The 17,837-nt window shown below is 37.5% G+C and overlaps 1 protein-coding gene across 1 annotated transcript in view; it reads right to left on the reverse strand.

Annotated features, from left to right (window-relative positions):
• The window catches only part of sntb1 (syntrophin, basic 1), a 58,658-nt gene that overhangs the window by 19,121 nt on the left and 21,700 nt on the right, over positions 1–17,837 (reverse strand). Inside the window, exons 2-3 of the mRNA XM_073846567.1 lie at positions 16,274–16,490; positions 8,345–8,552 (exon numbers count right to left, since the gene is read on the reverse strand). Of these exons, the coding sequence (XP_073702668.1) occupies positions 8,345–8,552; positions 16,274–16,490 (425 nt within the window). The remainder of the gene's footprint in view (positions 1–8,344; positions 8,553–16,273; positions 16,491–17,837) is intronic.

Below are 17,837 nucleotides of genomic sequence, written 5' to 3' on the forward strand. Positions count from 1 at the left end.
CAGTGGAATAGGCCAGGGGGCTGACGAGAGCAGCCGAGGCAGGTCTGGGAACCAATGCTGGTTCTGCCAGAATGGGGCCACCAACAGGACTTTGAGTTCTTGTTCCCTGACTCGCCTGATAACCTGTGGTATCAGGGCGATCGGGGGAAACACATATAGAAGGAGGTTGGACCAATCACGGGCCAGCGCATCCTGATCCTTTGAAAAATAGATTGGGCAATGAAAATTGTCTTCTGAGGTGAAAAGGTCGACTTTCGCCTTGCCAAAGACAGCCCATATTTCCTGAACCGTTTCGGGATGGAGCATCCACTCGTCTGAGGAGACGTTGCTCCGAGATAGCATGTCTGCTCCCTGATTCAGCCTGCCTGGTACATGCGTTGCTTTCAATGAACGCAGGTTCAGTTGGGCCCATTTCAAGAGACGTTCCACTAAAGTGAACAGACGTCTCGATGAAAGACCCCCCTGACGGTTTATGTAGGACACGACTGTCATGCTGTCCAAGCTGACTAAGTGATGTCCCTTTAAGACTGGTAGAAGGGTTTGAAGGCCTAAACACACTGCTAACATTTCTAGACAGTTGATGTGAAGGCGGCTTTCCACTTTCGACCAGTGGCCGAATGCCGGATTGCCGTCGCACAGTGCTCCCCAACCCGAGTTGGAAGCATCTGTCGACACCATCTTCCTTCTGTAGACCGTGTCTAGGGGAACGCCCTGTTCCATCCACTGAGTGTCCTTCCAAGGGGTCAGGGCTGAGACGCAGGCCTTATTCACCTTGACACGCAGGCGCCCTTGACGCCAGGCGTGAGACGGAACTTTCGGTTTCAGCCAATACTGAAGGGGGCGCATGCGCAGCAGGCCCAACTGAAGTACTGGGGATGCAGAAGCCATAAGGCCTAACATCTTCTGAAAAGCTTTGCTATAACAGCGGTAGGCTGTGGGGGCGCTAACAAAAAGGGCCCGTGATTCACAACCATGTTTTGCACAAACATGCAGCCTTCGTCACTCGGAACAGAACGGGGTGAATGAAGGCTTAACAGAGGCAACTTGGGGGCCGGTCCGGCTCCGGCGAGACATGGCCCCTCCCTCTTCCTGCCCTTGAGATCAGGAAGACGCTGGGGGCGCCTGGTCCAGCACTACCTTGGGCCGGGGTCCTTGGTGCTTCGGAAACGGGTAACGTCTAGCCGAGCGGGATCGATGACGCGGCTCAGGCTTGGGAGCTGGTTGAGCAGCTGGGGGCGTGGCCTTCGCAGGCTGCTGAGTCGGCACTGGCTTGGGGCGACCAGGAGCCGTGGCGGAGCTGGAGCGCTTTGGCAGGAAGTGCCGCATTGCCTGGGACGACTTCTGCGCTGCAGTGAAACGCTCAGAGAAGCCCTCTACTGCAGGTCCGAAAAGGCCGGTGGGAGAGACTGGAGAGTCAAGGAAGGAGACCTTATCTGCATCCTTGATCTCGGTCAAATTAAGCCATAAGTGGTGCTCCAGCACCACTAGACTGGCCATTGACCTGCCAATCGTCTGCGCCGTCATCTTCGTGGCGCGTAACGCCAAATCTGTTGCGCTGCGAAGCTCTCTGAAGGTGGGGTCATCCAGACCTGCCTCATCCAATCCGCGGAGGAGTTTGGCCTTGTAAACCTGAAGGACATCCATAGAGTGAAGCGCTGAAGCCGCCTGTCCAGCCGACGAGTATGCTTGTCCAGCGAGGGCCGAAGTGGTCCTGCAGGGCTTGGATGGGTGCGCAGCTTTAGCCTTCCATCTAATGGCAGTGGGCGGGCAGAGATGCGGAGCCACAGACTCATCCAGTGGAGGCAGTTTGTCATAGCCCTTCTCTTCAGCGCTGTCGACCGTAGAGAGGGCGGAGGAAGAAGAGGCGCACGCTTATATAGCCAGTTACTCCGCCTATTCTGGCGGAATTTGGCGCGAGCCTTCGCCATAGTTCGTGCAGCTCCACTGCCGAGCCATAGGTTCGTTTTTTACTCACTGCACGAACCAATGGCCGTGCAGTAACACTGCGTTATTGAAATGCTTCAGTCTCGGAGAAAAAGGAGTTTTCCCCAAAGCGTCTTTCAGACGCAGTACGAGTAAAGTATCGAGAGGGAACATTAATATAGAGCTTCAATCTGTAAAATAATGACATAAAAACATTTTAACACTTTTGCAAGCAAATCATGCCCACAGCTTAAGTTTAGCTGCTAAACTGTAAACACAATAATGGTTGATACGTTAGCCGAGTGCTAACATGACTAACTGATAAAACAAGAGTTTGTAAACCAGAATATCTCTAAGTTACATTCTTTATTATTAAACAAAGTAATTAGAACAATGACAGTCTACATAACTCATTCTTAGGAAATAGTTGGTTCACAGCTAATTATCAGAACTATTTTAGAAAGACAGTAATATCGTGGTTTACATAACATATCAACAGTACTTACAGGTTGTGGTTCGGAGACGCTTGTTAGACGAAATAAAAAAAGATCAGAAGCCAAAGAAGATAAAATCCAAAATTAGAGAAGCAGTCCTTAGTAAAATGACAAGCACACAACAAAAGTTTTGAATTGTATTGCTGCGGTATCGTGGAAAAAAAGAATTTAAACCACTGATTTATTAAATCATCTTTCGGCAATGAAAACAAAAAAAGAACACAGTGCCTTCTCCACATGATATAAACACACTAACTAGCGGAAGTGTTTGTGAGCAGCTCAGAATGTTCGTATTTCGTGCGGGCAGGTGGAGATTATGGTAATGTGTTACCCAGTGACGTAGATCGGTAACAGGCAGAAGATTTGAAAATATGACGACTCGTTAAAGACAATATCTTTATGTATAATGCACTTTTTAGATTGACAACTTTGCAAACTGTTTACATTAAAGAATAGCTTAAAAACTGAAAACCCATATGACCTACTCTTTAAAGTAATAGTTCAAAAATGAAAGTTTAAAAATGAAAATTCTGCCATTAATTACTCACCCACATGTTTTTTCCAAACCTGTAAGCCCTTTGTTCATTTTGGAACACAAATTAAGATATTTTTGATGAAATCTGAGGGTAGAAAGGTAGTAAGGACATCGAAAGTAGTAAGGACATTGAAAAAATTATTTGTGAGACATCAGTGGTTCAACCGTAATTTTATGAAGCTATGATAATGCTTTTTGTGGACAAAGAACACAAAAATAATGACTTCATTCAACAATTTATTCTCTTTTGTTTAAGTCTCTACCGTGTGTTCACAAGAGTATGTGTCGTGGTACTCTCAAGAACGATGTCCTATTTTAACCATGTCCTTACTACCTTTCTGGGCTTTGAAAGGTGTCAGTTGTGTTGCTGTCAATGCAGGGTCAGAAAGCTCTCGGATTTAATCAAAAATATCTTAAATTCGTGTTCCGTAGATCAACGAAGGTCTTACAGGTTTGGAACAACATGAGGGTGTGTAATTAATGACAGAATTTTCATTTTTGGGTGAACTATCCCTTTATTGAGCTCAAAAATAGCTCTACAATTGAATATTAGTTGAAAAAGTTCTCCAAATAAGACCTTAAGTTGCGCTCAAATGTGATTTACTGCTGAAGCCCTGCTCTATGACAGATGTCTCCTCAGGGCTTTGATACCCTGACAGAGCACTCAAATCTTCACAAATCACAGGGCTGCTCTTCAGAGGGTCAGTTTGCCTTAAGGCTAAAAAGAGACCCCAGCGGAGCAGAGTGCGTCAAAAGCAGATGCGTAACCACAAACAGGCCCTTGTTACAAGCTCCGGCCGTCACACAAAGAAATCTGCACGCTGTCTGTGGGCATTCAACGCAGGGAGGTTTTTTCCTCTCATATAATTATTCATCAAGGGGCCGGCAGGTTGGTAATAGGAGACGGTACGAGGGAGCTCTCATTAAAGGGCAGGCTGAGACTGGGCTGCCCACAGCCCTGCCATCACCACAGTTCTCTATTAGCCAACCCTGCCAGGCCTCAGCTAATTGGACGGCGATGAAAAGGAGATTTAATAGGGAGGAAAAACCTGCGGTCACACTGAGGAGAGTCATCCTCCATCAATCGCTCCGGCCCCGCGCAACACGATTTCTGAGAATTACTAAAAAAAAAAAAAAAAAACTTCAGAGGAACTGTCTGTACAGTTTTCAGAATGTTATCCATGTTTTCAACTAAAAGTGTACAGTACAGCCCAGGACTTAACATTTTTGTGTGTGATCTTTACAGCTTGTCTGAAAGCGATGCTAAAAAGCATCTAAATTTGTGTACAAGAGGTTTATCAAAAAGGTGGCCAATGGGAGGGACAAATAAAGTCAGGCAAATAAATTTTAAATAAATAAACATCTTGAAAATTAAGAGCTTGTTACATTAGCTCCCCAATCTCTAAACTGTCAACTTATTAAACCATAAAGAACTTTTTTTGGTGAAAACTAATTACACCTTCTTATTACACATTGCAGGCACTATGGGTGTTGATTTGATTGGGTAATTTATTTCCTGTAATGTGATGACTCTACATTGCAGTAGTCTTTTATTCTGCTCTTAGGGCAATCTAAAACATGTATCTTGCGTTGAATTAAAGAGTGACTAATTGAGTGCAGTTTTCATCTTTGTGTTGATGTATTTCCAATTAAAATGTCAAGTCAGGTGGGACATATTGAAAACATTTGATTCGTTTTGTAAAATAATCAATAGTGGTTCACTTATGTAACATCTCCGACAAAGCTACACTTGACAGCTTGCGACAGAGCTGTTTAAAATGCTGTCTGACCGCTTGAGATGTTTCACATGATACTGAAGGGAAACCAGACTTCATTTGCTCCAATGAAAAGCATAGTTAAAGTCTGCATAAGGCAATTCAGAGAACTGTTTCTAAACACATAATACATGTTAGAAATATATTGCTGAAAACACATTACAAATCTGTGAACTATATTTTACTGAATTGTGGAGTTAGACCGTTAAACAGTTTTTCACCAATTTTGAGGTGAAGGAGGTTCAGGATTTTTGAGCTAGGCTGAAATCATGTCTCGATGACATAAATGCATATTACCTAGTTGAAATAATTTACAAAACAGCTTGGTCAAAACAGCTTATTTAAAGCGGTCATGAACTGAGAAATCAAAATTCCCTTGATCTTTTGACATGTAAGAGGTCATTGTGCTAAAAACTGTAAGTTTCAGAACTCAAAACTTTCTTGTTAGTAAAAATAAAAGCCAGGCTGTAAAATGCGGCATTTTTTGATATAAAACTGTGACTAAACACCGCCTACGCTGAAGATGATCAATGCCTGCTTCTATATCACTGCCTGTTTAGCCCCGCCCACCAATTCGCGCATGTAGTATAAATAATGAGAGAGGCAAACGCCGGTCTACACAGAAACCAACTGATAAACTTTACTTGATGAACTTTCTTTTTAGTGCCAGACTGCGTTAATAAGAACTTTGTTCACTTTATTTTACCGCAGATTTGTTTACAAAGAAGGCACAATTTTCAGAAAGATTGATACTAAAAGACGATTCTTTGTTGACTACATTGGATACAACAGTAACCACACAAGTGTGAGTAACTGTTTTTATTACGTGGTCACCATTGCTCATTACAGATTGTTTGATATGTACTGAGTATTTATGCGTTTTTAACGTAAATCACAGCAGCAATCGATCCATCTATGAAGGATGTAGGCTGGCAAAGCCAATTATAGCAGTGGGCGTTTATTTTCCGAGTTTACAATCTGCCACACCTATTTAAACAGAGCGTTCTGATGAGGGGGGTCAAAACAGGACAGAAAATAGCCTATTGCTTTTTAATTATGTGTTTTTATGTAAAAATCTTGATAACATTATAACTGGATCTCAGAGAACAGTACATTTTTTTTTTAAAACAGCACTTCATGAACCCTTTAAATTTATTTGTATTTGACAGTTGAGAGAGGCAGCAGCTTTCCCGTAAGTGGCCGTGGTTTCAGAATCGACAGCTGATCGCCCCCAGTGTTTGAAAGCAGAGAGAACTGCTTATTTTTTCAAGATTTTGATCATTTATTTTTTTTACTTAGCATTTTTTCATCATTCTAATTTGGCTTTGTGTTTAATAAAACATTTTTTCCTGTGATGTGACAGTGTGTGACAGCCTGTGTTTAAAATAGTTTCCTATTCCCCATTTACTATGTGCCTTTCTTTACATATGAAATAGTAAATGTGTGAAGACGTTACCATTTCAGATACAACTGTAGCATCTTTTTATTATGTCAGGAGCACATGCTTTAGATTCTAGAGAGCAAATTTTGATTTAGTCTTAGTCTTTTGACTAAAATGTCATTTAGCTTTAGTTTTATTTTAGTCATCTGAATTGTTTTAGTCGACTGAATATCATACAATTTTAGTTGAATAAATCTACAGTAGATTTAGTCAGCTAAAATCAAATGGGTTTAGTTACAGTGTAATGCATTTAAGACTTTCTCTAAACTTACCAAACCCATTCTATAGGCTTGATGTTAAGGTTTTATTATTATAGAAACAGATTTAACTGCTGTGACACGCAACATAGATTTATATTAAAATTAAATTAAACCACTTCTTGCAAAGAAACAAGAGCATGGGCTTCTTTTCAATGAAATATCAATGTTATATAGGTAGTATATAACTACCTATATAGTAATGATGCATTCTTTATAAGAACTTATTTATCACATTCTTTATTCTTTCAAGCAGATATATTTATTTATATAAATACATTTAGATTGATCTTTATTAGGGCTACTGAAGTATTTCATGAGCAGTGAGTGATTTTTCATCTTTCTTTTGTTGCTTGATTAACATCAATGTCCCTTTAAAACCGAATGCACCGATGCAATGTACTGATACACGTCCAATATTCTCCAACTGTTTAATTTCACCTAAGACGTAACAGAGTACATTTACATCTCTTCCCAAATCATTCCTCCCTGACATTTTTGTCTTGTTTTTATTTGTTGATGAAAATGTCTTTTGAAAATGACTTTTTTTTTAAGAATAGTGAGATATAAAATTGCAATTTTAAGTTATAAAGTCAGAATTCCAAGAAATAAACTCGCAATTCTGAGAAATAAAGTCAGAATTGACACAAACTCGCAATTGCGAGTTAAGTCAGAATTGTGAGATTTCTTTAAACATATCAGTCATTTTTTCTACTTAGAACTGGACTTTATAACTCGTAATTCCAAGTTTATATCTCACAAATCTGAGAAAAAAAGTTGAATTGTGAGATACAAACTCAAAATTGCGAGAAAAAAGACAGAATTGCGAGTTTATATCTCTCAATTCTGACTTTATTTCTCTCAATTGTGACTTCATATCTAGCAATTCTGATGTTATAACTCATAATTGTGCATTCATATCTCACAGTTCTGTAAAAAAAAAAAAAAAAAAAAAAAGTCAGAATTGCGAGTTTATATGATGCAATTTTAAGAAAAAAAGATTTGCAGAATTGCGGGGTGTAAACTCGAAATTGTGAGAAAAAAAGGCAGAATTGTGAGATAAAAAAAAAGTCGCAATTACCTTTTTTTATTTTTTATTCAATGGCAGAAACAGGCTTCCATACTTTTGTCTTAGTTAACACTGATCTGTATTTGATAAATTGTCATTTTTGAATGCATAAATGCTAATTTTGTCATTGTTTATGAGCCCACTATAAACGTAAGGTTGTTTTCATACTAAAATCCACAATTTAACTGAAAGATCATTTTGTTGTTTTCATTATTAAACTAAAAGTTCACAAAGTGTTTTTTAATAGACTTACAAGTGGTTATAAGTGTTGCCAGTCATACTACTTCTGGGGAAAAAAGATTATTTAAAAAAAAAACCTGTCAAGTGCACTGTTTTCTGTCATTTATGCTATTTTCAATAACTAAGTTTTAAGTGACTGTAGAAAGTCTTCACAAATCCAGAATTATCATCAAGACAGAAACTTTTTACGCTTACACCATACTAAAGACTTAGAGCTAGTGCTGTTTTTTTTTTTTTTGCAAGATATTCCTTTGAGTTTAGACAGCAAACTTTTATGAATTTGAAAAAACCACTGCCATACAGCTAAATGACACGCAGAAAGAATGAGTTTTGATGACAATCTACTTAAACGTACATGCCATGCAGATTCAAATCAAGCTGAATTGATATGTAAAGGACAGTTGGAACAGATGGGTTTGGTTGCATCACAAAGGCATAGCTCATAAATATTGATCTAGTTATGCAAAAATTATTTAACGTTTTGCCTCCCATTTTGATAAATGTTAATGTGCTCTCAGCTTTTTTCAAACGGCTCACTGAGATTCATAATATCACATAGGATTATCATATTCAAATTGCATTCATCAAATTATATGCAACAAGTTTCCACCTTTTCCGCTAGCCACCCGAGGTGTCGGATCTCTCGACTTCCGGCGATGCCATGGCGGCCCGCATGTTCTCGGAGTTCACAGATGACTTTGCTGGTGAGGTTTGTGATTGCAGTTTGCATGAGAGTGAACCACGTCTGGGCAGAGGCTGTGTCTTTATGTCTCATGACTATTGTGTGCTTGGCATCCGAGGAGTGCAGCTCAATCTGCCTGAAACACAAGAAAGAAAGAAAAGTGTTTCTGTTTTAATAAACATAAGAGTGATTTCACTGGTTGAGCTACAGGTTATTAAATACAATACATTAAATACAATATATTTGTCTATATGTAATATATAAAAAGCAACAGATGGAGAAATAATTACTTCTTTTTATAAAAATGAAATATAGTAAAGTTGAACCACATTTAATTAAAAACAAGACATCTGCATTAATTTAAAGACAAGCAGACACAGCCTAAAAGAGCTCAGGTCAACATTAACCACCAGAATATCAGATACACTCAATTCAAACAGAACCATACATCAGTTCAGCTCAGGGAGTTTACAGTGATAAATGCTCCACTCATACATCATCTAGAGTAAGAGTCTTAACCTTACACTCCACAATATCATTTTCAGGTGCACCGTGTTGGTAAAAATAGCCCTACTTTCATGAAGACAGAGAGTTTGGAGGGGCTTGGGGGGTGGGCACAGATGGAGCTGATGTGTTTGGTGTAGACTGGAGGAAAAAGCTTTTTGGATGAGGCCCAATGAGTTCTGCCCTTTAAGACTATAATTGGGAGAATTTCACAACTTAATGGAGATGCCTGTGTCCAATTTAGGAAGTGAATGTTTCAATGCCTTTTGTGGTCAAAATAAATCTCTCGAAGGTAGTATGTGAACTTCAGAAAGTTGACCATAAATGTCGAAGTCAGAAAACGTACAGCATCTTTACTAACAGTTTAGTTTACTAACATTGTAAGTGGATATTAGTGAAAATAAAACTGTTACTAAAGGAACATTATGACTACACGTCCTATTCTTATTAAATAAAAGTCAGCATTTGCTCCTTTCATTCTCCATTTTTTTTTTACAAGCTCATAAAACAGAATCTAAATCAAAAACTTTTTTACAGACTTCAAATGACATTTATGTGTTGAATTTTATAAAATTGAAGTGGATCAGAAAAGTTAATCAAAGTTGTCCTAAGACAAGAATGGGTATTGTTTTGGTTTGATAGTGAGTTTTGGTTTTGACGGAAGGTTTTGATCCACTTCAAATGCTGACTATTGTAGATCTATCTATCTAAAATCTAACTGTCCTGAGATGACTCTAGGAATGTTTAAAATCAGTTCATTAAAAACTAATTTAATTTAAGTTATTTTTTTTTACAAAAATATGACCAATTTAATCCATTTTTTATTTAATTGGCTGGTGGGAAAAAGCAAGCAAAAAAAAAAAAAGGTTATTTCTTTATATATAAAAAATAAATTGAGATAACCTTTTTTATTATAAAAAAATAATCTTTTGTATTTTATCATTATTTTATTTTATTTAATGAAAAAGTATGCCATAAACCATTTAAGCCATTTTTATTATTAATTGGCTGGGGAAATAAATATTTTATTATTATTATTATTATTATTATTATTATTATTATTATTATTATTATTATTATTATTTTTAAAAAGTCAAACCTGTTGTTTTTTCATAATTTAATTTAATTTAATTTAATGAAAAAGCATGCCAGTAACTCTTTAAGCCATTTATAAAAGCCAAATCTTTTGTATTTCATCATAATTTAATTTAATGAAAAAGTATGCGATGACCCATTAAAGCCATTTTTATTTAATTGGCTAATGTAATTCATTAATTAATATGGTTTTTTATTATTTTTATTTTTTTTAAAGCCAAACCTTTTGTATTTAATTTAATTTAATTTAATTTAATTTAATTTAACAAATAATGTATGCCATGACCAATGTAAGCCATTTTATTTACATTTACATTTACATTTACATTTATTCATTTAGCAGACGCTTTTATCCAAAGCGACTTACAATTGGGGATGCAACAAGTGATTCGTCCTAAGGAGGCAGGTCAACCTAGGAAGTGCTCAAAAATACCATATATCGGCATTGTTAGATAAGTACTGGATAGAAAGGGAAGATCAAGAAAAGAGAGAAGGTTTTTTTTTTTTTTTTTTTTTTTTTTTTTATTGAGTCAAATAGTGTCGAAAGAGATGGGTTTTCAGTAGTCGCTTGAAGGCAGTTAGGGAATGAGCATTCCGGATATGGGAAAGAAGGTCATTCCACCAGGCAGGACTATTGAACGAGAATGTTCTGGAAAGTGATTTCATGCCTCTCTGTGGTGGTACAACGAGGCGTCTTTCATTAGAGGATCTCAGAGATCTAAAGGGAGTGTAAATTCGTAGTAGTGAACGTAGGTAAGCAGGTGATGAGCCGGTGGCTGTCCTATATGCCAGCATCAGTGTCTTGAACTTAATGCGAGCCGCCACTGGTAGCCAGTGCAGGGATATGAAGAGAGGTGTGACATGGGCCTTTTTTGGTTCATTGAAGACCAGGCGTGCTGCTGCATTCTGAATCATTTGTAGAGGCCTGATTGTACATGCTGGAAGACCAGCTAGTAGAGCATTGCAGTAGTCCAGCCTGGAAATAATTGGCTGGTATAATAAATAAATAAGTAAAAAAAGTTTTTAATTATTATTTTAAAACCAGGCCTTTTGTTTTTCATAATTTAAATTTTATTTTATTTAATTTTACGAAAAAGTATGCCATAACCTATTTAAGCCTTTTTTATTTAATTGGCTGGTGAGACAGAAAGACAGGCAGTTTTTCTTTTCTTTTTTTTTTTTTTAAGCCAAACCTTTGGTACTTTATCATTATATAATTCAATTTAATTTTATGAAAAAAAATAAGCCAAACCTTTTGTATTTTATTTTTTTAATTTTTTTTAAGTATACGATTTATAAGTCATTATAGTCATATTATATCACAATTTAATTTAATTTAATTTAATGAAAAAGTATGCCATGACCCATTTTAGCCATTTTTATTTAAATCACTGGTGAAAACACTCATGTCAGAGCACATGTGACAACCATAAGCCATGGTTCCAACAAAAATGAATTCACTTTTACTGAAACATTTTGGGCAAACTCTCTTCTATTTACCACCAACCTCCCAAATAATGGGTCAAAGAGGACAAAGCAAAGAAGATGAACTAAATTTAGATGGTCTCCAAACACAAAGTGTCAAAGCAAACAAGAGCAGGAGTAACACAGGACAGATGGAGAGGTCACCGACACATCTGTCGTGGAGAAACAACTTCATACCCCAAACCACCAGCTACTCTCACTTCCACCAAAAACAACTCCAGTTAAAGTTCCACTCTGAACCATCACAGTGCCAAAGAGTCAGTGGAAGGGGGGCACGTTCTATTTTTATCCCACAAGGATTTTGTTTAGAAATTTGACATGAATCCTCTCCCAGTGTGGCACTTGAGGTAAGCCGTGAATGTCTGCAGTGTTGATAGAGCTCTGCATGAGCACCACAATGATGGACGGACTAAAAGACATGGGACACAATGGTGTAAATTGAAAACAGAGCTGGAGGGTGAGAACTGACGACCTGGCAGCCGGTCTGCGGAGGCCTCCTGACTGACAGCACATGGCAGGAGTGGAACAGTCTTTCGTCTGTCTGTCTACCTGTCAGTTCACCTCGCCATACGTCTCCCCAAGTTATATATCCACACCAGATATTTAAGCAATGTCTTATGAGCAAGAGTGCTGTTGTACTGAATACCAACACGGCTGTCAGGCAATCAGCATTGCGAAGGTGATTTGACCTGATAGCATCATGAAAAAATTATATATCAGCACTCTTGGAATCGGAGAAAAATACTGATACAATATAGCAATACATAGCAAAATAAGTAAGGTTGCGGTCACATTTAGCTGCTCATAATCCATTCATTTCAATAGGAATCCACACAAAAAGGATGAAACGTTTTCCCTAGATTTTGCATCAGGTTCATGTTGGTCATGTTTTTGATACTAAGCTACTACAAAGAGATAAAATGGCTGCAGAATGTTATTAGGATTCAGTCTGTTTAACATTCCAGCAGCACACAGACACAAAGCATTACTGTGTTTTAAAAGGGATGTGACACGTTCCGCCTGTCGTTACTGTCAAGCAGCTTAGTGTTGGTACATCATCTTTTAACACACTTCCTGTGTAATGTTATGGTTAATATAGCAAACCACAGCGTTCGTTTCTCAGACGACAAAAGTACAATATACAGCAAAAATAACATGAGGCTTCAGTACAAAAACAGACAGTGTGGTTTGTGGGGAACTATTACCACTCTAGCAAAAACACTTTTAGCAATACAGTATAAAACATATCTGAGATTGATAGTTTATAGGTATTTAGTCTCTTATCCTCAAAAAGGCTGCATTTATTTGGTCAAAAATACAGTAAAATGAGTAATACTGTGAAATATTATTATTATTATATTAAGTTATTAAGTTCAAATACCTGGTTTCTATTTTAATGTGTTTCAAAATGTAATTTATTTCAGTGATGGTAAAGCTGAATTTTCAGCATCATTACTCCAGTCTTCAGTGTCACACGGTCCTTCACAAAACCATTCTAATATGCTGATCTGGTGCTCAAGAAACATTTATTTTCAATAAGAATGTTGAAAACTGGTCCTGATTGATAATGTGGAAAGTACTATACATTTTTCCTGGATTCTTTAATGAGTAGAAAGTTAAAAAGTACAATCTTTTGTAACATTACAAATTAATTTGCAGTCACTTTTAATCAATTTAATGCAACCTTGCTGAATAAAAGTATTCATTTCAATTTGACCTCAAACTTTTGTCTTCAATCTAAATTGGTGTGAATAAGATGACTTATATAAGACAATTAAGCATTAAATACAACCAGTTCCAGTTTATCTTATAGACACTTGTTACTTGAACATGTACTCTTACCTTTTTTGTCACTTAAAGGGTTACCCCAAAATGAAAATTACCTCATGATTTACTCAATATCAAGCCATCCTCGGTGTAAATGACCTCTTTCTTTCAGACAAATAGAATCAGAGTTATAATTAAAAATGTCCTGGATCTTCCAAGCTTTATAAATGGCAGTGAATTGCTGTTGAGATTGTGACGCCCAAAAAAAGAGCATCCATCCATCATAAAAAGTGCTCCACATGGCTTTGGGGGGCTAATAAAGGCCTTCTGAAATGAATCAATGCATTTTCCATAAGAAAAATATCTATATTTACGACTTTATAAACCATAATCATTAGCTTTTGCTGCCATATGCGCATTCACAAGACAGTGGCATTCCAGCAGATGACGTAGACGTAATGTAAGCTAAGCTCCGGTGAGAAGTCTTGCTAGTCTTTTAAGAACCAAGTTTTGCTTACAGCAAAGGAAAACCTCTTGGCTTATATTGAAATCCTCCAACATTTTTCTCTTTACAGATCCTCATTCTGCACTTCTACTTTGTGTCCGGTGTTATGTTTTGTTCTCTCCTCTGTGCTTCCACATTCATCACTTCTCACCGGAGCTAACACTATGCCTACGTCATCCGCTGGAACACCACTCTTTCGTGAACATGTGTACGGAACTTAGCAGAAGCTAGAGATTACGGTTTATAATGTTTTAAATATAGATGTTTTTCTTACACAACCACATCAATTCATTTCAGAAGGCCATTATTAACCCCCAGACTTTTTATGATGGATTTATGCACTTTATTGGACTTCAAAATTTCAACACACATTCACTGCCATTATAAAGCTTGGAAGAGCCAGGACATTTTTAAAGTAACTCCGATTTAGGGTCATACCTACACTCTAAAAAATGCTGGGTTATTTTTTTAACCCAAATGCTGGGTTCAGCCTGCTGGGTCATTTAATTGGGTTGTTTTTAATATTTTTACCCAGCCCAGGTGTTGGGTAGTTTTTCTTGCCTTAAAAAAAAAGCTGGGTTATTTTTGATTTTTCTTTGGCTTAGCTTGTTGGGTCATTTTAATTTTTTTTTTTTTTACCTAGGTGCTGGGTTGAGCCTGCCTCTGACTAAACAACCCAGCTGTTGAGTTACAGTCAGAAAGCAGTCTTTTTTAAATCCTCTACAGGAGAGAGCGGGTAATAGCGCCACCAATTCGGTGCACTTCTTCAGCAAAATAAAGGTCCTGTACACATTATATTTCATTTATAAAGTCTTTATTGTGCTGTAAATTATATTATTTTACGCAACGCAACATGACGAGATGTCAGTCAGCTAAATGCTTTAGTCAGCTAAATGCATGATATGGAAACGCTTTTGCCTTGCATAACATTAACTGATTTTATTCATTATAATACTGAATTTAATTTAATTTGATGCTAAAATATGTTCTCTAATCTCAATACTGTTTGTTTATGGGCAGGTTATGGAGTCAGTCACGGCATCTTTCAGATACGAGTGAAACGTGAGGCGGCAGTTTAAGGTTCATAGTTTCCCCGGCGAACAGCAGCCCATTACAGGCTCAGATTACGCAGACACACCGGTAAAAAGTATTTCAGTAAAAAGTGATTATAGAGAACGGTTGAATACACTTAAATTTAAGAAACTGCTTTTAAATACCCCATTTTTATTTCTAAAATGTTCAAATGTATGTAATATTGTAAACTATGCTGTATTTATCCAAATAATTTCAATGTCTTATATTTTTGTCCATGGGTGTTCTTGCTGCTTAATCTTTTGATTATTGTCATTGCCTCTGTAATTCTGTGTGTGATTTTTATTTTCCAGCTCATTTTAAGCCAGAAATATAGTATTTTTTAAACAATAGTTGACTTAAATAAAACAACCCATCATGTTTGGTAAAACCAGCTAAAACAAAATAACCCAGCATGTGTTCTGTTCAATATTTACCCAGCGCCGGGTTGCCAAATAACCCAAGTTGGGTTGTTTTTAACCCAGCATTTTTTAGAGTGCAGGATGGCTTGAGAGTGAGTAAATCATAGGGTAATTTTCTGTTTGGGTGAACTATCCCTTTAATATCTTTTTATCAGTATTTTTACTATTTTTGGACATGGTGTGTGAGCTCTCTTTCTTCCTTTTAATCCACAGTAGTACAGAACTGCATGTAAATATGTGACCTGTTTCATGTTTGGCTTAATATCTAGCATTTCGTTTGGAGTGATTTTTGGGCATGTTTTTTTGGAAAGTGCCCAGCTCAAGCACTCGGGCAACATATGAAAAACTTTGAAGTCATTGTTGACATGGACTTTGATGTTGTCCTCCATCACTTCTGAAGATATGAAGGTTCATCCACTGACAAGCAGAGGACACTAGCACTCTTTAGACATCAAACATGACGGAGTGAGTGACCAGCATAAAGCATTTGTTGTGTGGAGTGCATTACCAGGGTTGTCACATTCACCCTCTGAATAATATGCTCGTGCTGAGACGGCATTACAAAGAGATTGTCTAAAACACTTCCAATCACCTTCTCCACCAAAGGGATAGTTCACCCAAAAATGGAAATTCTGTCATTTACTCACTCTTCTCACATGTTGCTCCAAACCTGTAAGACTTTCATTCTTCTTCGGAACACAAAAGCTATTTTTAATTAATGACATAAACAGAAGATAAACCGTAATTGGTTGAGCAGTTGCGTTGCTGTCTATCCAGGGTCAGAAAGCTCTCGGATTTAATCAAAAATATCTTAATTTGTGTTCTGAAGATGAACGGGTTTGGAATGACATGAGGGTGAGTAATTAATGACAGAAATTACATTTTTGGGTGAACTAACCATATAATGTTTTAAACATTTATGTATTGGATTTTGCCCTTGTATACAGTTACACAGCAAGTTTTTCAAACTTCCTGTGGTCAATATATTGAATGCATAAAAAGCAGTACCTGTTTTCTGGGTCAGGGACGGTCATACTACGTGTTATGTAGCACATTTTGAGGGGGATGTATCTGCGGTCACCCTGTAAAGACAGTGAGGGTGGGCTGGGGATATCGAAGTGAGGACTTCCGAGACGAGGGGACTCAGGAGGCGGCGTCTCCCAGCCGATCTCAGACACCGGTGACCCTTTTTTCACATATGGCGTCGCTTCCCGCATGTACTTCACTGGAATGAAAAAAAAGAACAGGGTTAGTGAAGGGTCGCAACATTATCGCGAGTATCTGATTTACTGTGAACTGTTTCCATTTTCTCTTCATCTGATCTTCTTTGATGAGAAACAGTATCAGTTGATGCACATACTCAACGACAACAACACAAAACAGCTCTGCAAGTTAATTTTCCATCACATGTGCGCACTGGGCCTTAGCCAGTCAAAAATGAAAGCAGGAAACCCCTACGCAAACCACTTCACTCCCACAGCTGTCCTGAGTGAGGAAATCAATTCACCGCACATTTGCATAGGATCCTATTGCATTGCTAGACTATTATTGCTGGTTTTATGACAGGCCAGTGAACTCAAGGCCAAAGCATCTGCTCATGGACGTGCAGATAAGATGCAATAAGGGGATTACAACTGCCATGCTTCTCAGGTAAACGTCACACTGAGGGCCAATTACTCCCATTCCATATGACAGCTTAATCTTTACAGGAAGCTGTTGACCAAGCACAGAGCCATTTCACAACACTAGAGGCATTTCACAATTACCCATAAAGAAGACATATTAAAATAGGCTGTTTGGCTATTTGGCATGACATCAGCTTGCTTAATACAATCATTCTGAATGCCTGGGGGTAACATACCAGTTGTAGATTGCAAAAATGCATCTCAACAAACACATTTGCACATAATATGCTGCAGTGTGCTAAGTAAACAATTCATAACTGCAGGTACAATAAAAGATCAACAGAATGATTTATGATGGGAAAACATTCAAAATGTATTCTTCTCAAAATCAGGGTACACAAACCATATGTGACCCTGGACCACAAAACCAGTCATAAGGTTAAATTTTACAAAACTGAGACGTATACATCATATGGAAGCTCAACAAATAAGCTTTCTATTGATCTATGGTTTGTCAGGATATGACAATATCTGGCCGAGATACATCTATTTGAAAATCTGGAATCTGACCGTGCAAAAAAAAAATCAAAATACTGAGAAAATCACCTTTAAAGTTCTCCAAATTAAGTAGCAACGCATATTACTAATCAAAATTTACATTTTGATATATTTATAGTAGGAATTTTACAAAAAAATCTTCATGGAACATGATCTTTACTTAAGTTCCTAATGATTTTTGGCATAAAAGAAAAATCTATAATTTTGACCCATACAATGTATTTTTGGCTATTGCTACAAATTTCCCCCAGCGACTTAAGTGTCTACAAAGACACTTAAATATGTTAGATATTCCGTTATCTACTATAAAATGAAACTAGCATGTAGCATGTGACATGCTATATGATATCTTGACCTTCTCAACTGTTCATGTAAAGTAAATAAACCGT

The sequence above is a fragment of the Garra rufa genome, chromosome 9, assembly GCF_049309525.1.
Source record: "Garra rufa chromosome 9, GarRuf1.0, whole genome shotgun sequence".
NCBI lineage: Eukaryota > Metazoa > Chordata > Actinopteri > Cypriniformes > Cyprinidae > Garra > Garra rufa.